Source organism: Hibiscus syriacus, unplaced genomic scaffold (genome assembly GCF_006381635.1).
Source record: "Hibiscus syriacus cultivar Baekdansim isolate YM2019G1 unplaced genomic scaffold, ASM638163v2 tig00116964_pilon, whole genome shotgun sequence".
In the NCBI taxonomy this organism is placed as follows: domain Eukaryota; kingdom Viridiplantae; phylum Streptophyta; class Magnoliopsida; order Malvales; family Malvaceae; genus Hibiscus; species Hibiscus syriacus.
Genome location: NW_024063489.1, coordinates 2,837,578 through 2,861,166, shown reverse-complemented (window position 1 = coordinate 2,861,166; position 23,589 = coordinate 2,837,578). Strand labels below are relative to the sequence as shown.

The window sequence follows — 23,589 nt, the reverse complement described above, 5'->3', positions numbered from 1 at the left end:
TTGCCATTATTGAACTAGATGAATTATTTAAAATGATCTCTTTTTCTTTTGTTAAGCATTCAATCTTAACTTTCAAATCAAAATTTTCTTTTTCAATACTTTCAAATTTCATTTTTGAAAGCTCTAAATCCTTCTTCAAGAGTTTATTTTGATTTTCAAAATCCATTTTCGTTTCTAGAAGAAGTTTGTTTAATTTGAAAATTTCTTTTTCAAAGTTTTCAGATTTTAGTTTTGAAAGCTCTAACTCCTTTTTCACCATATCATTTTGATTTTCCAAGTATGTTTTAGCTTTCAAAAGAAGATCATTTTTAGCTATAAATTTAGAAATAAAATTCCTATATTTGGAGTTCATGGTCTCAAACTTCGAAAATAATTCATCATAAGCATCTTGTAATTCATTAAAAGATTTTGAATTTAATTTATTTGAGTTAGAAGATACCTTTGGCTCTGTGAGAGCTAATAGAGACATCACCTTTATTGGTTCTTCTTCTTCCTTGTCTCCATAGATCTCCTCAAGCTTATCCCACATTACCTTGGCACTTGAACAAGAATAAACTCCTTTATATACATTAGGATCAATTGCACAACATAACATGTGCATAGCCTTTGTGTTTTGTTGAGCTTTCTTCCGTTCTTGATCACTCCACTTCTTTACCTTTTTCGTAGGAGAGGAATACCCTTTCTCGATTATCATCCAAGCTTCCATATCAAATGCTTGGATAAATATCATCATAAACCTCTTACAATGATGATAATTTGTTCCGTTGAAGTATGGAGGCACGTTAATTGGACTGGATTATTCCATGGAGAATGAACCGGAAATGGACATCATCTTTATCAATTTAACTCTTCCCGAATCGACTCAAGAGGTGGTTAAACCTTCAAATGAGTGAGGCTCTGATACCAATTGTTGAGTTAATCGATTGATGAAATTGGCCAAGAGGGGGTGAATTGGCAATTAAAATTTTGGTGGAAGCTTTTGCTGAAAATTGAAAATATTTACACAGCGATTTAGAGTGGTTCGACTTTCTCAACCAAAGTCTACGTCCACTACCTTAGCTATCCATACTAAGGATTTTCCAACAAATCCACTAATTTGTTCTTTCTTTTGAGGATAAAGAGTAACCTTACAACTCCCCCAAGAATTATACCCCAAATTCTTGAGCACACTCTTTTTCAAAGAGAAATACACAAATTTGCAAACTTACAAGAAAAAACTCACAATGTAGATTGTTTGCCCAATTCTAGAACAAAGAAAAAAACACTCAAGAATGAATACAATTGAGTAAAAGTAGTATTCTTTAAATCAAAATGAATATTGAATGAAAAATAGGCCTGAAGTGCTCAAACAATGAGTTTGATGCTTTCTCTTTGATTCTCTCTTGATTCTAGTTTCTTGTTGTTTCTATTTGTTTCTTCTTTTTGATCAATGGCTTCTTAGCTTGTTTAAATAACCATTCAATTGATTTTGAACATTGGGGATGATTAGTGGAGTCAATAGAACCGTTTAAGTGTGAAAACAATTAATAAAATCAGTTGGGAGCGTCAGTGGATCGATACATACACAAGATGCATCGGTGCATCAAGTGTAAAATTCAAATATTTTGACCGTTGGAACACTTAGTGCATCGGTGCACTAAGTGTGCATCGATGCATAAAATGCATTCGATGGTTCAAAATAGCCTGAGTGCATCGATGCATCAAATGCATTCGATGTTTTCATAAAACCCTGAGTGCATCGATGCATGGTATGTGCATCGATGCATAAAATGCATTCGATGTTCAATTTATCCAATGGTGCATCGATGCATGGATTGGTGCATCGGTGCATCCCTTTGAAAATTGATTTTAGGCTTGATTTTGGTTCAAAATACTTTGAGAAAATTGTTTCAAAAATATATTAAGTATAAAACACAATTTTACACATTTAGTAAGGTTTGAAATTGATCTTGAAAGACTTGGAGTAATAATTTGATATTCGATTAATTAAATCGAATATACTTATAAAAATCTTTTGTAAAATCTTAAAATTCATTTATACTTAGTTTGTTATATCGAAACATCAAAATGTTTTCAACACTCTCCCATAACCAAAGGGAAAGTAGTGGAATTTGATTCTGTTTAGGAATTGGGATGCCAATGAATTTGAATTGCAATGTGAATTTCTTCAAGGACACAATATTTACAAAAGATTTAAAACATTTTGGGTACATACAAAATCAATGGATCTTTTACATAAAATATTTAAGAACAATATTCATGTTACACGACCTGCTAAACACCGAGCTCTGTTCTCCAAGTAGTGGAAGGAAATCAGAGAAGATTTGATATGGCATTACAAGAAACCCAGAAGGCTTTGGAGGCAGCTCTTAGAAGTAGAGGGTTTTGGTATATCTTGTCCATAACGAATGAAACAACAAATCAAATAAATGTATTAGAACATCTGCCAATGGAACCGGGAAACACTTGTTTGTTGATATTAAAATCGAAACCCACCCAATTGCAGTAGCTCCCCATGATGCCACATTATAAACGACTTTGCTTCCGTCCCACGCTTTTCGAATCTTTTCTTTTTTCTTCTTAACGGAGAAGGCCTTGCTCAGTGCTACAGATTGAATTCAAACTAAAGTTAGAACTCATAATGCCGAAGTAGTGGTAAAAAATATAGGAAAATATAAGTCAATAAGTGAAATGATATATATTTGTTTAAACATTTAGGAAAAACACAGACTCACCTTCCTGAAGTTGATTGGGGGTCAAATCATGGGAAAGAAAACAAAAGTTTCTTTAGCATCCATGGTGAAAAATCTGACACAAGACTAACAAAAGCCAAGAATTTCACATACCTTGGTATGTTTAAAGGACAACAAATATGCAGCCATAAAACATGCAAAGCCTTCTACTATATCCTCCTGCCTACCAAGAACATAATCTTCTCGATCCAAATCAATATCTTTATCTTCCCAAAGATCATTTTCATTGACCATGTCCCAAGAACTACCTTCTTCTGGTTCCATGGAAGAATTTCATTAGCAACCAGACATCAAGTTTCTTTTAAAACACAAACAAGAAGTTTCATTTCAATTTATTGACTATATATGCTTGTTAAAAGTTTTGCAATGAGTTGAAATGATGTATGTTAACAGTCTAAAGGGGACCATCTTCAGATACATAACTGAAATGTTTTCAGGAACTGGCACCTGAGCACATTCTAACTTTTCTAGGAAATCAGAGCATTGAACTCTGGATTTCAGAAGATCGCACAACTGCATTTAAAATAAAAGGGGCACAAACTTTCAATATCAATTTATTTGGCAATGTTTGATAAAAAGAAAATGCAAACATCATCAACATTTTTCTTTCTAGCAGGTTGTTGATTGCCATAAAGCTATTTACATTAAAAGAAAACAAAAAGAAAACTACATTATAAACTTAAGTTTTTGAGCATCTCAGATCGAGTACAAGGAATCATTATAATCCTTTCTATCTTCAGAACAAAAATGAGCAAGAGAGAAAGAGACGTAGAGAGAGAAAAGTTGAAAGGCAAGTTAGTTTTCGATGAGACTTGGACGATGTTCGTGGATAATCTTAGTAGGAGAGTGTCTCGACATTCGTTAAGGGAATTGTTCTTAGTCCATGGTTCAGTTGAGAGAGTTTTCATTCCCAAAGAAACAAGAAATCCAAAATATAGATTTTCCACTTTTGCTTTTGTCTAGTTTAAGAGTGAGACAGGTCTGCAAAGTGTAATAGATAAATTAAATGGGGTATTGATAGATGGGAGAAAGATTTCAGTTGGAGTTGTAAGATATAAGGAAGCTCTTACAAGGTTAGTGGGGAAGAATAGTTATTCGAAGAAGGTTTTAAGTCCGAATAATACAGAAACTTCAAATTCAAAAGAGGTTAAAGACATTAACAGAAGCATAAGGGATTATAGAACTTATAGAGATGCTTTGATGTCGAACAGAATTACAATGGGAAACAAGGAGTTTTCATCTGATGGTCTTCACAGGGGGAAGTCTAAGAAAAATATCTTTGAAATACACATTCCCTCTGAAAGTTCTAGCTGGGTTAAAAGGTCATTAACGGGGATCTTTAAACCTTCATTTGAGCTTGAGTTAGTTCAGAATGCTTTAGTTAATGAAGGTTTAGATGTTAAAATTGCTAGATGCGACAATGTATGGAATTCTTGCGCAATAACTTTTAAATCATCTAAAGTGATGATGGAGGTATGGATGAAGAAGAAATATGATTTAGACTTCTGGTTTGATCGACTGGCACAAATGTTGAATGAAGAAGGGGTCCCAATGTCTTTATGTATGGTCGAACTATTTGGGGTCCCTCTATTATGTTGGAATGATCTATTCTTCGAACAGATAACAAAAAGATGGGGAACGGTGGTAGGCCTCTATGATTCAACTAGAAATATGGTTTATCTTACAACAGTGAAAATTTTATTGAGGGTGGCAAGCCCTTTTGATGTTCCGGAGGTGGTCACACGAGGATCATATGGAAGATCCTTCAAAGTTATCATTAAGGTTGGATCGGCATGGGAGTCATCAAATTCTTTTTCCAGTAAACCTCTGGTGGATGGTTCTGGTGGAGGATATTTTGGAGTTATGATGTCTGATGAGGAAGAAAACAATATGATATCAGAAAGTGGGAAAGTTTAGCAGAAGAAAATCGGCAAAGAGTTGACAATTGGATTGATCAGGGAGCTATTCTCGGGTTTGGTGGAGTAGGTGGGGAACAACTTTTTCCAAGGCTATCATTAGATAGGAAATGTATTAAAAGTGGGCTGCCATAAAGTCAGAATATTGTGAATTCAAAAGTGGGGGAGTTTGTCGGTTTGGGAATTAGAAATTCAAATATTTCGGCTGATGGGTCACATGCCCATTCTGAAGATTATGGGCAAACCATGTTGAATGGCTCAAAGGTAATTCCTTCTGGCCCAACATTCAAAATCAACAAATCTGGGAGAATGGTTTAGAATTTGGATTCGGCTGAATATTGTAGCAGAATGAAAGAAGATAAGAGAAAGAGTTCAAATGCAGAGATGTCTAAAAGGGATGATTTTGAGGTTCAGGATACTGATTGTAGACTATTTGATTCTATCATTATTAATGCAGGAATTAATTCAGGGGCAGACAGCTTAATTGGCCTAAAAAATCGCTTTCTTCTAAGAGTGAACCGGTGAAGAGAAGAAGTTTGATAAGGTTTAAAAGGGTTTATATAAGGTCGAAGAATAGGAAATATTGGCTTTCGAATGAACATTATTTTATACCTGAAAGAGAGGAAGTCAGAGTCACAAAGAATGGCCAAGACATGGCCCTTACAGCTACTCAACAGACTTGTTCAACAGCTGACATGAATGTTTATGGGTGTGAGGATTCTACTAAGGATAAAGGTTCAGAAGATAGGAGTGTGGAGAGGGAGTTAGAAGGGTGGTGTTCATAAGGAGAATGATTAAATTTAAAATATAGTTTCTTTAACAGAAGAGCCAAAAATATTCTGTTAAAGGAAGCACTAGAACAAGTGAGTATTGCAACAGCTTCCTCTTCAGCCTGCTCAGTTTTCTTGGAGGAAGCTTTAGCTACTTAGGAAGTAAGTAAGCTTCTGGGGGTGTCTTTTAAGCAAGGGAAAGCAGATTTTTTGGAAAAATCATAAATTTGGAGAAAGGACGAAATGTGGTTAAACAAGGTGATTTTGAAGGGGGTGTTTAGATAGTATGTTTTTAATGATGAACATAAAGCTTTCCATTTCTTCATGAAATGTTAGGGGTTTAGGAAGAAAAGAAAAATAGAGGGTTGTTCAGAATCTAATATCTAATATCTATCATTCTTTTCTATGGCTGCAAGAAACTAAAACCGAGAAGATTCACAGATCTTTTTTGAGAAAAAGAGGGCTAAATAATATTCAAGGTGTTATTGATTCTCTTTCGGTTGGATCATTAGGGGGTTTATTGTGTTGTTGAGATGAAAATATTTTCCAGCTATAAAATCAGTACATTAGCAGAAGATTTATTGCCATTTCAGGGATATTTCGAGTGAATAATTTTAGATGCGGATTTATCAATGTTTACGACCCATCAGTGGAGGACGAGAAAGAAAGTTTTTTTGAATAATTAAGCATGTATATAAGTGGATTGAATCTTCCAGTTTGTGTGGGAGGAGATTTTAATGTTTATTTAAATGATGAGGAGAAGGTTGGTAGAGGTCAGAATAGGAACTCAATGAGAATCTTCAGCCAGTTTATTCTTCAAACATGATTAATTGATCATCCATTACATGGTGGCAGGTTTACTTGGTGCAATAACCAAGATAACCCCACTTTTGTAAGATTGGATCAGTTTTTGGTTGATGATCAATTTATGGCTGCTTTTCCGGATATTGTTCAATCAATTCTACCAAAATTTGTCTCAGATAACAATGCTATCAAGCTTGAGAATGAAGGAGTTAATTGGGGAAAAACCATTTAGACTATTTAATTATTTGATGGAGGAGGATGGGTTTGAGGATATGGTAAGGAATTCTATTCAAGTATGTAAGAATAGCCACAACAAATCTGGAATTTTTAGTATATTGAAGAAAACTAAATTAGTAATTAAGGATTGGGCTGGGAAGAGAGATCATTTTCCAGGAGCTTTAATTATTGATCTAGAAAGGAAGATTCATAAGCTGGAGGTTGATTTTCAGCAGTAGCAAGGTGTTTTTGACAGTGGAAGAGTTGCAGAATTGAATTTTCATAGAATAGAACCATGGAGACTGTACAAGATTGAGGAGCAGATTTGGTTTCAGAATTCAAGATCTAAGTGGGTAGAAGATGGGGATCGAAACACTAGATTCTTCCATACTAGTGCTTCAATTAGGAGAAAGAGGAATGCCTTGAATGCTTTAAATATTAAGGGGAAGATTATGCAAAACCCGACAATTATTAAGGCCACTGTCAAGGAACATTTCTTTAAAAATTTTAATGTTCGATCTACCTTGGATGTTGAGGACATAAAGTTGAATTTTTCCAGAATTTCATTACAGCAGAGCCTGTTTTTAGAAAAAGAATTCTCAGAGGATGAAGTATGAGAAACTTCGAAGTCTTGTAATAGCAATAAAGCTCCGGTGCCAGATGATTTAAATTTAGGCTTCTTCAAAAGGTTTTAGCATGTACTTAAGGAAGATATTATGAATTTCTTTCACAACTTCTACTTGGGGAAGGAATAGGATCATGGGATTAATCATACATTTATTACTCTTATTTCAAAGGGTTCTAACATTGGTTGTCTTGATGACTATAGGCCTATCAATTTAGTAGGCGGGTTATATAAGATCCTTTCTAAGTGTCTTTCGAGGAGGTTAAGGAGTTGTATTTCATATATCATTAGCCCAACTCAATTTGCATTCGTACTCAGTCGTCAAATATTAGATTTCTCCCTAATTGCTAATGAAGGAATAGATTTTTGGAGGAAAAATGGATTCAAGGGTTGTGTTTTCAAGGTTGATTTCAAGAAGGCATATGATACAGTTGATTGGCTTATTTTATTCAAAGTAATAGAGAAGATGGGATTTGGTTCTAGATGGACTGGTTGGATCAGAAAATGTGTAACAATAATCTCTGTTTTAGTTTTAGTTAATAGGGTTCCTTATGAGGAGGTCTCAATGGCAAAGGGTCTTTGCCAAGGTTGTTATTTATCTCCATTGTTGTTCAATCTGGTAGGGGAACTGCTCAATTTATTGATCAATAAGGTTATTTCAGAGAGGTTATTTTTAGGTTTGGTTATTAGCAGGGAGGAGGCATCTTTTAATTTATCTCATCTACAATTTGCAGATGATCTTATCATCTTTTGTGGTAATTCGAAGATGCAGATTTTGAATGTAAAGAGGGTACTTCGTGTATTTAAAGTTATTTCTGGTTTACAATTGAATCTGAAGAAAAGTAAACTGTTTGGTGTTAATTTGAATGAAAGGGAAAATCAGGAGTGGGCAAAGGCTATAGGATGTGCAGTTGGTTACTTTCGTTCAGAGTACCTAGAACTTCCTCTTGGGGCTAATAGAAACTCTTCAGTTATTTGGATCCAGTGGTTTAAAATTTCTATAACAAACTTGCTGGTTGGAAGACATCTTCTCTTTCACTGGCAGGGAGATTGGTATTGATAAAGTCGATCATTTATTCGCTTCGAACATATTATTTCTGTAGGTTATGCAATAGATAAGTTAGTATTTTAATATAACACTAACTCTTAGAAAGTTAGATAGATAAGGATAGCTACTAAGTAGTTTACTTCTAATAGAAAACTTACTCCTAACTTTTCCTATAAAAAGATGTATTTTTACCATTCACAATATATAATAAAAAATAGTTCATTTTCTTCATGTTGTTTACTCTTTATCAACATGGTATCAGCTAGGTGACCGATCCTTCACCTAAATCTAGCCGATTTTTTTTTCTTTTTCTTCTTTTACCCTAAATCTAGCCATCGATCATGAATTCCACCACTTCTTCATCGGAGGTCACTTTGGAAATCCTCATTAATTCACCCCATTCTGATGTTTATTCAGCCTCTATCACTTGTCATCGATTGAATTGTGACAATTATATCCATCACTCTCAAACTACTACTCAGCCAAAGAAGGGGAGACCTTGGTGTGACTATTGTAAGAAGGTTGACCATCTACAGGATTCCTGCTGGAAATTACATAGCAAGTCTACTGATGGGAAGTCTTCAAAACAGAATCAACAACGTGGTACTCAAGAAAACTGTGTTGTGAATACTGATTTACAAGGAAGTTCGTTTACTAAAAACAAATGGAAGAGTTGCAGCAGTTTTTTAGTCAGTTAAACACTCATTCCCAATCAGTACCTGCAGGTAGAATTCTGTATCACCCTTAACCCGTATACGACCCGAATATGAGTCCGAGGTGTCACATTGACTTTTAAAACTTTGCCACTTAAAGAAAAACAGGGAAATTTTAAACTTTCATTAAAACAAAATACGTTAATTTACATAAAAGATATCATGAAATACAAAATCGACCAGAGCATTCGTAATTAACAACTTATTACATGCCAACACTCTATACACAACCTAAATACCTACTTTGCCAATTATTTCTGATCTGATCTTTTAGTAATGATGATATTCTTGCCACTTCTAGTACTACTCTTCTTGTTTCCTGTTACCTACGTATAAATCACTTACATGCTAAGTCATAGACTTAGTGAGGTAATAAATAAACATGTAGCTATAGATTCATAATTATGCATTCTTAGCATTTGATCATGACATTTCAATATGCATGTATACATTTCACTATAACTGATATAATCATGTCATGTACATATGAAACTTATCTTCTTGTATCTCTTTCACCTTAATTTATCTTTCAATTGCCCATGTACATTATCGAGAACGGAGGTATTTTAGTACATTGAGGTTGTGCATTAATGCTGTCACCACAACTCAATAAATTCTCTCATGGGGCACTGAACATTTGTTCAGTATTTGTCCCGAAAGACCACTATATCCTGAAGGACCACTGGATACGTCCCGAAGGACCACTGGATACGTCCCGAATGACTAGTATACCCTCGACTCTTGGCTGCCAACTATACCTATAGCTCTCGTATCATATAACATGGGCTTTAATATGAATACATTTCTCATTTCATATCTCTTTCATCACTTTTCACATAAACCCTTCTTTTCTTATTCCCTTAGAAAAGACCTTTTTTCCCTTCTATTCCTTATTCCTTTCAATTCCATACAATAATTTACAAATAAATATTTATACTATTCAATCATTCTATTTTAATCACCAAATTATGAGACTTTACAATTTAGTCACTAACCCGATATTGTGGATGTTACAAATCTCCCCCTTAAGAAAATTCATCCTATAATTTTCATTACGCAAAGAGATAGGGGTACTTAATCCTCATGTCCTCTTCACGCTCTCATGTTGCTTCCTCTACTTTATGATTCCTCCACAAGATTTTAACCAATAGAATAGTCTTGTTTCTTAGTTGTTTAACCTCACAAGCTAGTATTTGAATAGGTTCCTCTTCATAAGTCAAATTTGGTTGAACCTCGATCTCTTCAGTATTCATGATATGGGATGGATCAGATCGATACTTCTGAAGCATTGAGACATGAAATACATTGTGTATCTTTTCCATTTCAGATAGCAAAACTAGTTGATATGCTACTGATCATACTCTCTTAATAATCTCATAGGGTCCAATGAACCGAGGACTCAATTTTCCTTTACGTCCAAATCTCAGAACCTTATTCCAAGGAGAAACTTTAAGAAACACTTTGTCTCCAATTTGATATTCTATTTCCTTTCTCTTTAAATATGCATACAATTTCTGTCTATCAGCTGCTGCTTTGATGTTACTCTAAATCACTTGAATTTTTTCTTCCATTTCCTGAATCAACTCAGGACCAATAATTTCTTTATCATTAAGCTCAAACCAATTCAATGGCGTACGACATCTTCTTCCATAAAGAGCTTTATAGGGAGCCATTTTAAAACTTTACTGATAACTATTATTATATGCAAATTCAGCAAGTGTAAAATACCTTTCCCACGATCCTTTGAATTCGATTAAGCAAGCTCTAAGCATATCCTCCAAAATTTGGATAGTTCTCTTAGATTGTTCATCAGTCTAAGGATGAAATATTGTACTAAAGTTCAACCGAGTTCCCAACGCTCTATGTAATGATTTCCAAAATCGCGATGTGAATCTAGGATCCCGATCAGAAATTATAGAAACAGGTATACCATGTAAACGTATAATTTCTCTAACATATAGTTCGACATATTTATTCATGGAGAAATCAGTTCGCACCAGGATAAAATGGGCTGACTTAGTCAATCTATCTACAATCACCCAGATTAAATCCCTTTTGTTCGGAGTTAAAGGTAACCCCGTCACAAAATCCAGGCCACCAATATCGACTCTTGAGATCCATATACATTTTGATTCCTCCTGGGTACAGCGTTAATGGACTACAGTGAGCTTCCGTTAATAGATCAGTCTTTAATTCATTATCATCTGAAATCACTAGCCTCCCTTGATAATATAGGTTCCCAACCATTTTCATCTTATAATCTGTACACTCTTCATTCCTTATTTGATGTAGCTTCTTTGAACACTTTTCATCTCTAGCCTGCAATACTCTAATTAGATCTAGCTATTATGGCTTGAGAGCCAATTCCACCATACGACACCGTCTCCTGTTAACGATAGTCTAGCATCCAAAGCTCGTAAGGCTGCAAACATCTTTTGACTTAAGACATCCGCTACCACATTCGCTTTCCCTGGATGAAAATCGATCACTACGTCATAATCCTTGAGAAATTCCACCCATATTATCTATCTTAAATTCAACTCTTTCTGAGTCATCAAATACTTTAAACTCTTATGATCCGTATACAAGTAGCACTTTTCACCATACAAATAGTGACGCCAAATCTTAAGAGCAAACACTACGGTCGCCATCTCCAGATCGTGTGTAGGATAATTCTTTTCGTGTGGTTTTAGTTGCCTCGAAGCATAGGCCACTACTTTGCCCTCTTGCATTAACAAGCATCCCAAACCGTTATGAGACGTATCACTGTACACAACAAAGTTCTTGCCAGACTCGGGTTGAATCAACACTGGGGCTTCTGTCAAAATCTTCTTTAACCTTTCAAAACTCTCTTGACATTCGTGGGTCCACGAGAATTTTATCTCCTTTCTCAACAGCTTAGTTAGGGGTAATGCTATTATGGAAAAGTTTTTAACGAGCCTTCGATAATAACCAGCTAATCCTAGAAAACTTCTAACTTTCGATACATTATTTGGAACTTCCCACTCTAGAATAGCTTTAATCTTTTGAGGATCCACTCGAACTCATTCTGCAAAAATTACATGTCCAAGGAATGTCACTTCACTCAACCAAAATTCACATTTAGACAGGTTAACATAAAGCTTCTCATCTCGTAAAATCTGCAAGACAATTTTCAAATGCGAACTATGCTCTTCCTCTGACTTTGAATATATTAAAATATCATCAAGGAAAACCACCATGAACTGATCCAAATAGGGTTGAAATATTATGTTCATTAAATCCATAAAAGCAGCTGGTGCATTCGTAACTCCAAACGGTATCAAGATAAACTCATTATGACCATACCTCGTTCTAAACGCCGTCTTTGGAACATCTTTCTTTTGAATCTTTAATTGGTGATAACCCGAACGTAAATCAATTTTCGAGAATACTGAAACTCCCTTTAATTGATCAAATAAGTCGTCGATTCAAGGAAGTGGATATTTATTCTTGATAGTCACTTTATTGAGTTACATGTAGTCAATGCAGAGACGCATTGAACCATCTTTCTTCTTAACAAACAAAACTAGAGCTCCTCATGGTGAGACACTCGATCTGATAAAACCTTTATCCAACAATTCTTGTAATTGAATCTTTAATTCTTGCAACTCTTTTGGAGCCATTCTGTATGGTGTCATTGCAATAGGTGAAGTTCCAGACATTATTTCAATCTGGAATTCTACTTCTTTATCTGGAGGCAACCCGGTAACTCTGCAGGAAAAACGTAAAAAAACTCTCTGACTATAGGAATTTCGTCAATCCCTTTCTCATTGGTTCTAACATCCAATACATTAGCAATGAACCCTTGACATCCTTGTAACATTAACTTCTTCACCGACATTACTGAAATTACATTTGCCAATGGATTACATCATTCACTAAATACCACTACTTTTACCCCTTCTGGACTTCTCAGCGTTACTCTTTTCATTCTACAATCAACATTAGCATAGTAACGAAATAACCAGTCCATTCCCAGTATCACCTCGAATTCGTCAAAAGATAATTCCATCAGATTAGTAGGAAATTCAATTCCCTGAATCCGTATGGGACATCCTCGACTCACCATATTTACACGAGCACTGTGCCCTAATGGATTCGTCACTATCACCTCATTGCTAGTAGTTTCTAACGGAATGTTCAATTCTCTCACTAACTTACTAGTAATGTATGAATATGTAGACCCCGTATAAATCAATATCATAACATGTTAATCAAACAATAGAAATGTACATATTGCAATCTCTAGGTCATCCCGATCCTCATTGGTCTTGAGATTATACACTCGAGCCGTGGAGTGTATCTCTTGTTGAGCAGAGGACTCTGACTGATTTCTTCCTTTGCCTCTACCTCTTCCCCTTTGGCCTGCAGAAATAGACCTCTCTAGTTGTGCAGAATCATCAGCTACCCTGGGATAATCCCGAACAAAATTTTCGATCTCCCTATATCTAAAACAAGCTCCAGAAATTATCCTACATATCCCTGAATAATTCTTTCCACAATGTGGGCATTGTCTGACTTGACTCTTATTAGCTCTGCCAGCTCCAGATCCCACTGACTGATTTTGTCTACCCCTCATCGGATTCGATCCTCTAGCGGAGGATACCACTGACTCTGATCTCCCTTGGGGTCGAGAACCAGCATCTTTGCCCCTTTTTGATGGTACAGAACTTGAAGAAGCGCCCGCTCTTTTGACTGTCTGAGCTTTTGAATTTTTAAATCTCTCATTCTGAGCTCTTTCCAAAGCTTTGACACGATCGACTACCTCTTGAAACGATGATAGATTTAATACAATCAGCATTTCCTTCAACTGAGGACGTAACCCCTCTACGAACCATTCACAAGCATCTTTCTCTGTAGGAACAAGCTCGGCAGCAAAGCGGCTCAACTTATTGAATTCACACTCGTACTCATATAGAGTGTGATTCCATTACTTCAAATTCATGAACTCTTATTTTATTTGTCGAACAAATTGATCTCCGATGTACTTATGCTTGAATTCTTCTAAAAAATGACCAAGTTACTTGATTACTAGACATCCTCAATGTAACATTGGTCCACCAAATCCTTACTTTCACTCTTAACAAGGAAATTACTCCATCTAGCTTCTCAGCATCGGAACAATGAAGTCCCTCAAGCATGACTTTCACGTCATTCAGCCAAATGTTCGCAGTAACAGAACCTTCCTCAGCTTCCCCTCTAAACTCGAGAGATCCTAAACCCTTCAACTCTTTCGCAACATTCATTTTCGGAGTTGAAATAGTAGGAGGTTGGAAACGCGTCAATACCGCGTCTAACGTTCTAAAGAATACATCTTGATCATTCACAGGCACTCCAGAGGGTGTCTGTTCTTCACTCTGCCTGGCCAGGGCAGGTGAATTGCTACTTTCAGCGTGTCTATCATCTCCCGCTTCATTTCTAGAACTACCATGTCCGGACATCTATTAAGACACAATAATATCATTCTATTAGCAAAACAACATACTTATTATTCTATCATATCAGAAGTTTTCACTATTTTGTTAGCATATATACATTATAAGACACTCTAGACTTCAGTTTATGTCGAGAATCGACTAAACCATAGTTCTGATACCATTAAATGTAACACCTCTAACCCGTATCCTACCCGAATATGAGTCCGAGGTGTCACATTGACTTTTCAAACTTTTCCACTTAAAGAAAAACATGGAAATTTTAAACTTTCATTAAAACAAAATATGTTAATTTACATAAAAGAGATCACGAAATACAAAATCGACCAGAGCATTCGTAATTGACAACTTATTACATGCCAACACTCTATACACAACCTAAAATACCTACTTTGCCAATTACTTCTGATCTGATCTTTTAGTAGTGATGTTATTCTTTCCACTTCTAGTACTACTCTTATTATTTCCTAGTACCTATGTGTAAATCACTTACACGCTAAGTCATAGACTTAGTGATGCAATAAATAAACATGTAGCTATAGATTCATGAATATGCATTCTTACCATTTGATCATGACATTTCAATATGTATGTATACATTTCACTATAACCGATATAATCATGTCATGTACATATGAAACTTATATTCTTGTATCACTTTCACCTTAATTTATCTTTCAATTGCCCATGTACATTATTAAGAACAGAGGTATTTGAGTACATTGAGGTTGTGCACTAATGTTGTAATACGTTAATTTACATAAAAGAGATCACGAAATATAAAATCGACCAGAGCATTCGTATTTAACAACTTATTACATGGAAACACTCTATACACAACCTAAAATACCTACTTTTCCAATTACTTCTGATCTGATCTTTTAGTAGTGATGTTATTCTTGCCACTTCTAGTACTGCTCTTCTTGTTTCCTGGTACCTACGTGTAAATCACTTACACGCTAAGTCATAGACTTAGTGAGGTCATAAATAAACATGTAACTATAGATTCATGAATATGTATTCTTACCATTTGATCATGACATTTCAATATGCATATATATATTTCACTATAACCGATATACTCATGTCATGTACATATAAAACTTATCTTCTTGTATCACTTTCACCTTAATTTATCTTTCAATTGCCCATGTACATTATTGAGAACAGAGGTATTTGAGTACATTGAGGTTGTGCACTAATGTTATCACCACAACTCAATAAATTCCCTCATGGGGCACTGAACATTTGTTCAGTATTTGTCCCGAAGGACTACTATGTCCCGAAGGACTACTATATCCTGAAAGACCATTGGATACATCCCGAATGACCACTGGATACGTCCCGAAGGATCACTGGATACATCTCGCATGACTAATATACCCTCGACTCTTGGCATGCCAACTATACCTATAGCTCTCGTATCATATAACATGGGCTTTAATATGAATACATTTCTCATTTCATATCTTTTTAATCACTTTTCATATAAACCCTTCTTTTCTTATTCCCTTATAAATGACCTCTTTGCCCTTCTATTCCTTCTTCCTTTCAATTCAATTCCATACAATAATTTACAAATAAATCTTTATACTATTCAAGCATTCTATTTTAATCACCAAATTATGAGACTTTATAATTTAGTCACTAACTCGGTATTGAGGATGTTACAAATTCCTTCTGCTACTTTGGCTAATACATCCACCACTCCTACTTGGGTTGTGGATTTTGGTGCAATTGATCATATGACAGGTGATCTTCGGCTTTTTTCACACTTTTCATGCCGACTCGTCTATTTCTCATATTCGAACAGCTGATGGTTCTATATCCGGTGTTACCGGTCATGGGTCTATTCGAATAAATCAAGACATTTTGTTATCTCATGTTCTTTATGTTCCCAATCTTACTTGCAATCTTATCTCTATTAGCAAGTTGTCTGTCGATTTATGTTGTATCACGAAATTTAACTCTGATTTTTGTGAATTTCAGGATTCTAGCGCGGGGAAAGTGATTGGCAGTGCTAGGCTTTATGGGGGTCTTTACCTACTTCCAGCAACTTTATTTTCCCACCCATTTACTTCCTACCATGTTATACAACAATTTTCTTTACTTGAACCTTCAACCGATGTTATGCTATTGCATTTTCGTTTAGGACATCCCAGTTTCTTTTATCTTGCAAAATTGTTTCTACATTTGTTTGTCAATAAGAGTTCAAAATCTTTTTCTTGTGATATTTGTCCACTTGCTAAACAAACTAGGAGTGTTTATCTACCTTCTCCATATAAACCGTCCAAACCATTTACCATGATCCATAGTGATATTTGGGTCGCATCTCGGGTCGCATCTTTACATGGGTTTTGGTGGTTTATTTCATTTATTGATGATCACACTCGTACTACCTGGATCTTTCTCATGAAAACCAAATCTGAAGCTTGTGAAATATTTAAACGATTCCATAAGATGGTTGAAACCCAATTGCAGTGTTCAATCCAAATGTTTCATTCTGACAATGGTAGTGAGTATTTTGCCAATGTTTTGGGTTCTTTCTTTCAGGAAACCGGGATTATTCATCTTACTTCGTGTGTCAATTCTCCTCAACAAAATAGGATTACTGAGCAAAAAAATAGGACTCTTCTTGAGGTTATTCGGTCTCTACTTTTTTCCATAAATGTTTCTAACTATTTTTGGGGGGAAGCCCTTTTAACTGTCACTTATTTGATTAACCGTCTCCCTAGTAAACCGTTACAATTTAAGTGTCCGAGAGATGTTTTTCTTCAGTTTTCCCAATTTTAAACCGATGACTTCATTGTTACCCCTTAGATTTTTTGGTTGTACTGTGTTCGTTCATAACAATGTTCCTTTCAGGTCCAAATTAGATCCTCGAGCATTTCGGTGTGTGTTTCTGGGTTATTCATCGACTCAAAAGGGCTTTCGGTGTTATTATCCTCGTAGAAAGAAATTCTTTATTACTATGGACGTTACTTTCTTTGAAAAAAACACATTTTTTCCTTAAAACTGCTATTCAGGGGGAGTCATATAATGAATATTAGTTTATTGACTCACAACAATTGTCACTTGATTTGCAGCCAGCTCTTTTTGATCAACCAGCACCGTCAAACCAGTTAAACCAGTCGAATAAGACTACAAAATCGCTACAGCCAGACCAAACAACACTACCGAACCCAAAAAATGTATCCTAGCCAAACCAGTCCACCGAAACACATTTACCTCAGCATGATCAACATATTACTTCGCCTCAAATACCTCAATCTGAGTTGCAGATTTACAGGAGACGATAAAAACCAATTTCTAAATCAATCCCTGAATCTAATCCCGAGTCTCCACATAGCATGAACACTGTCATGAACTGGAACCGAACGAGAATCCTTTGGAGAATGAATAAGGTAATCAAAGTTCTTCCACTGAATTAAATGTTTTAATTGATGATAATGACTTGTTGATTGCTCAAAGGAAATGAGTAAGAAAATGCAGAAATTATCCAATTGAGAGATTTGTTGCATATGGAAAGCTAACGCCTTGTTTTAAGAACTTTACAGCAAGTGTAGATAGCATTACTGTTCCAGATACGGTGGAAGAAGCATTGAAAGATCCCAAGTGGAAAAAGGCATTATAAGAGGAATTAAAAGCACTGAAAAACAACAATACTTGGATTATAGTTGATCTTCCGAAAGATAAAAAATCAGTCGGCTGCGAATGGGTATTCACGGTAAAATACAAAACTGATGGTAGCATTGAAATATATAAGGCAAGATTAGTGGTGAAAGGATTCACTCAATCTTTTGGAGTTGATTATAATGAAACGTTTGCTCCAGTAGCAAAACTAAACATTGTGAGAGTGTTACTGTCATTAGTAGTTAATGATAATTGGGTGCTTCATCAGTTAGACATCAAAAACGCATTTCTAAACGAAAACTTGGAGGAGGAAGTATATATGTGAATTCTACCGGGTGTAAAGAGTAATACAGGAAAAGCATGTAGATTACTAAAGTCCTTGTATGGACTTAAGCAATCTCCAAGAGCATGGTCTGACAGATTTACAAAGGTGATTATTCAGGATGGTTACAAGCAATGTCAATCAGATCACACTTTATTTGTCAAAACATCTTCAAACAACGAAAAGACAATTTTGATTGTCTATGTGGATGATATCATTCTAACAGGTGATGATTGTATGGAGATAGAAAGATTGAAAAAGCTATTGGCGAAGGAGTTCAAAACCAAAGACTTGGGAACTTTACGGTATTTTTTAGGCATAGAGGTTGCAAGGTCAAAAGAATGAATAGTGATCAACCAAAGGAAATATATCCTTGATATACTATCAAAAACTGGAATGAAGGGATGTAAGCCGGCTGAAATAGCCATGGAAGCAAATCTGAAGCTAAGGAGAGAAGAATTGGGAAGTCCTGTGAACAAAGAACAGTATCAAAGGCTAGTAGGTAAACTAATTTATTTATCACTTATTAGACCTGATATTGCATTCTCTGTCAGTATAGTGAGTCAATATATGAATGATTCAAGAGAAGAACATTTAGAGGCTGTGAATAGAATTCTAAGATACTTGAAAATGACACCAGGACATGGATTGATTTTTAGAAAGAGTGATGATATAACAGTAAGAATTTTTTTCGGATTCAAGCTGGGCAGGTGAATTAACGGATAGAAGATCTACAACTGGTTATTGTTTATTTTTTTGGGGAAATCTGGTTACTTGGAGAAGCAAAAAACAAGCGGTGGTGTCTTGAAATAGTACAGAAGCAGAATTTAGTGCAATGACACTTGGAATTTGTGAAGGAATTTGGCTTCAAAGAATGTTAACTGAGCTGGGGTTATGTGCCAACAAATGGTTTGAACTTCAAAGTGACAGTAAATCTGCAATAAGTATTGCAAAGAATCCAGTTCATCATGACCGAACGAAACATGTGGAGATTGACAGACATTTCATCTCTGAAAAGGTGAATGGTGGAACGGTGAAGCTCAATTATGTTTCAACGAAGAATCAGTTAGTAGATATTCTCACCAAAGAACTTCCAAGAATTACCTTTGATGAGATTATATCCAAGTTGGGTCTTTTCAGCATTTACTCCCTAACTTGAGGGGGAGTGTAGGTTATGCAATAGATAAGTTAGAATTTTAATATAACACTAACTCTTAGAAAGTTAGATAGATAAGGATAACTACTAAGTAGTTTACTTCTAATAGAAAACTTACTGCTAACTTTTCCTATAAAAAGATGTATTTTCACAATATATAATAAAAAGAGTTCATTTTCTTCTCCACTATGTTGTTTACTCTTTATCAACAATTTCTCTTTGTTTAAGGTATCAGCTTCGGTTAACAAAACTCTTAATTCAGTTATGTCCAGTTTTTTATGGGGAGGGGGAAATGGTAAAAACATGATCCATTGGGTTAATTGGGACACTACCGAAGAATGAGGGTGGTTTAGGAGTTTTGAATCTTAATATGATGAACAGAGCTCTTTTAGGGAAATGGTCTTGGAGGTATGCCAATGACAGGGATTCAGTTTGGAGGAAGATTATATGTACTAAATATAACATGGATTCATCCTTACTATTGTTTAACAGTAAGGTTCCTCTAAAGTTTCTTGGATTTGGAGATCTGTGGTGAATAATCATTTCAAAGAAGACTTAATTGGTTCTAAATTTTGAAGCATGTGCAGTTTTCAAGTTGGAGATGGCAAAATTATTCGTTTTTGGCAAGATGTTTGAGCTATGGATCATCTACTCTTGGTCATTTTTCCTAGACTGTTTTCTATTTCCCTAAACAAGAATGGCAAATTAATTGAGTTTGGTGAATACAGCTCGTTGGGATGGGTTTGGGATGTTCAGCTGAGAAGGTATTTGAATGATTGGGAATTTGAATAGTGGTTTAATCTTGTGGCAGTCATTTTGAATTTCTCACTGTCCTTAGATTCTTCTTATGGGCTGGTTTGGAAAGGCACTGGGGATAGGGTGTATTCTGTTAAATCTTGTGTTACTTATTGTTCTTCGAATTCTAGGGGTTTGGAAGATATCTATTTATGGAATAACATAATATGGAAGGGTCAGCTGCCTCCAAGAGTGGAGACATTTATGTGGCAAGTCGTTCTTCACAAGCTGGCAGTAAAGACAGAATTAGTTAGAAGAGGAGTTTTGGGTATTGAAGATGTGTTATGCCTTCTTTGTAAGATGGTGGAAGAGTCTTCCTCTCACTTATTTTTCTCTTGTTCGGTTGTGTGGTCTCTATGGAATAAACTTATGAAGTATTGGAGGATTAATTATGTTTTTCATAATAATGCTAAAAGCTTTCTCCTAGCCTGGGATGATTTGAACACTAACTCAGCTATTTGGCGATTTATTCCAGGGGTTGTCCTCTGGACCACTTGGAAAATCATGAATTCTATTGTGTTCGAAGGGGGGAAGTTTTATCAAGCAAAATTCTTCTTCTTAGCAAGGTTTAGGCTTGCTTCATGGTTTTTAGCTAAGTTTAGAAAGACTTCTATCTCTAAGGATTTACTAATATCGGATCCTTCATTGGGGGATTCTTGTTCTTACTACCCTAAACCGATTGTTTCCAAGTTCCCTTAATGTCCTCCTCCCAAGGGCTTTATTAAATTAAATGTCGATGATGTTACTACTAGTGACTGGAAAAGAAGTGGGTTAGGAGGAGTATCAAAAGACGTTTCTGATTCGATTTTAGGTTCTTTTAAGGAATTTGTTGGTTCGGGCCCTCTTACCTTGATGGAATTAAAAGTTATTCAAAAGGGCTTATCGTTTTTTACACCTTTCGAGATATGATCAAGGTTCGTTTGATTATTGAGAGTGACAACAAGGTGGTAGTGGACTGGATTAAGAAAGTTGAATTATGCCAGACATTTATGCTGCTATTGTTAGAGATATTGTTGATAGGCTTAATGTTTTTGAAGGTGTTATTAGATGGGTCAATAGGACAGCTAACCTAGAGGCAGATGCCCTAGCTAAGGCTGATATAGGTTGATTTTTGAGTTGTTGACTAGGTTTGTTTTTTATGTTCTTATTTTACCTTCTAAGGGACTTGCAGGTTGTTGTAACTCCTGTGTACTTTTCATGATTCTAATATACTTCATGGGCACTCTTTTCCTCCTTCCACTGATTAAGGAGTTGCCTATGAGCTCCATTAATCAAGAAGGGGGGTTTTAATGAGGCCTCCTATTCTTATAAAAAAAAAAGGAATCACTATATTTAAGTGGGATGGGATTTCAACATTTTGCCATTAGAAGATGCATGCTGCCAAGAAAAGTATAAATGTCAAATACGGACATGTATTTTGATCCGTGACATTTAATAAACATGCAAATGCAATGTGGAATACAATGGAAAAGAACAACATGCACTTCAAAGTGAAAAAGTGAATACAACCGTCAAATAGAAAAGAATAAAATTTCTTTACATAACAATCTGACTCAACTTATCGATGAAGAAAAAAAAAGGCTCTTGTTTTGAAATCCAACTATCCAATTTGAAATCCTTCGCATTAATTCCCAATCTTATATCATTGGACCGGAATGTTACTTCATAGGATGATGGTTATGATGGAAAAGTTTCAAAGACATAAGAAAGGATCATTACAATTGAAATGATATCAATGAGACAAAGACTAAGAGGCAAATGGACTCTGAAGCAAAGAAAAGCATATTCGAGATGAAATCCAAGTTATTCATTTCTCTATTTGTTTGGTCCAATTCAATAATGAAAGAACGCAATCTCAGCCAAAATTAGCTTTTAGTCGAGAAAATTTCTCCAACGTATGACAACATAAACACCTTTCAACCTACTCATCATGTTAAGCCCTACAAACTCCCAGAGAAATTAACATGGAAAAGCCAATGCTCTTCCGTAACTTAAAAGTCAACCAAAACTACACCTTGTTTCTAATGCAGCAGAGGAAGGGAGTCCGTGACAGTTGACATAGATATGCAACTGATACCTCATAAACCAGGCCATTGTCGAAATGAGAGATACCATTTAGCTATAGTATAAGTTTATTGTCTCATTCAAGCTATGTTCAATTGAAAATTGAATTACTCATCACTCGTGGAAGAAACGCATAATCCTCAAATGAACATGTTAACTTGGCAGAACCTCTATGAATTAAAAATTCCAAAGTTCTCTTCTGAACCTAAAACTTAACAGAACGTAGAATAAGCTTATACAAACTAAATCATCACGAAGAACTTGAAAAAATGAAGGAAAAAAAGATCACCAAAACTAAAATCAATTGTTTTTACGAGCTAAAAAGGTGATTATGCAAAACTCTCAATCAGAATTCCTCTCCTTCCCTTAGAACCCAAACGGAAACCTAAAAGCAGATAATAAACAGAAAGAATCAAACAACCCTCATTGACTTCTTGATCTCTTTGAAGACTGACGCTGATGACTTCCTCTTGTGGATCCACGTCATCTCCGCCATCGTCATCGTGGATTGCACTTTCGCTGCTCCTAATCAAATCAATAGCTTTGGCACTGTTCCAGCACAGCTTGCAATAACACGAACCTGATCTTTCTCTTCCACCACTTTTCTCTTCATCTCCCCAACTTGGAACGAGTCGTTGCCAGCATGGTTTTCAGAACCGGACCGTTTAGCGAACCGGTCATGCTATCGGTTCACTGGTTCAACCAGTCTGATCGGTCGAAAGAACCGGACGACGTCATAATTATTTAAAAAATTAAATAAAAATACTAAAAATATTTAATAAAAAATAATTTTTTATATCACAAGTCATATTCAAAGCAAGTCATAACATATATAAGTTAAAAACCATAAAATCAAGTGAAACAAAATGATTTAAATTAACTACAACATAATATTTAAGGTAAAACATATTAAATAATAAATATAATTAAAAAATAAATTTGAGGTTAAAAAAATCATAACAAAATTATATAACTATAATTATATAACTATTCTTTCACTTCAATTAAGCTCGAATTTTAGGCTTCAATCGAGCTTCTAATTTTTTTTAAGTTCAAGCCTTTTTGAGTTCAAGTTTTAATATTATATTTCGAGTTTGAGTTGAACTTTATATTTTTTAGCTTGTGAGTTTGAGTTGAGTTGAGCTTACTTTTAAAGTTTTCAAGTTCGAGTCGAGCTCAGCAATACTCGAGTTCGACTTGGCTCGTTTAACAAACGACGTTGTTTGGTTTAATTTTAAAAAAAAAATCCCGGTTTTCCCCCGGGTTTTTTCGGTTTTCAGCCGGTCCGGTTCGAACGGTTTAACGGTTCTGATCAGTT

The 23,589-nt window shown here is 35.4% G+C and overlaps 1 protein-coding gene across 1 annotated transcript; it reads right to left on the bottom strand.

Moving 5' to 3' along the window:
• Positions 1-2,241: 2,241 nt before the first annotated feature.
• On the bottom strand, positions 2,242-21,810 carry LOC120190857. Its single transcript, XM_039193896.1, has 6 exons — positions 21,569-21,810; positions 3,179-3,266; positions 2,847-3,010; positions 2,736-2,763; positions 2,497-2,605; positions 2,242-2,395 (listed from the first exon to the last, which is right to left on the bottom strand). The coding sequence occupies exons 1-6, from the start codon at positions 21,647-21,649 to the stop codon at positions 2,314-2,316; spliced, it is 552 nt and encodes a 183-aa protein (XP_039049827.1). The 5' UTR covers positions 21,650-21,810; the 3' UTR covers positions 2,242-2,313.
• Between the last annotated feature and the right edge of the window lie 1,779 nt (positions 21,811-23,589).

Coding starts and splice junctions, on each gene's coding strand:
- LOC120190857 (XM_039193896.1), bottom strand. CDS start 21,649: ATGTTTATTAAATGTCACGGATCAAAATACATGTCCGTATTTGACATT. Junction 3,011..3,178: donor GCCAGTTCCTGAAAACATTT/CAGTTATGTATC, acceptor CTTCCATGGAAC/CAGAAGAAGGTAGTTCTTGG. Junction 2,764..2,846: donor TGTCCTTTAAACATACCAAG/GTATGTGAAATT, acceptor TTTCTTTCCCAT/GATTTGACCCCCAATCAACT.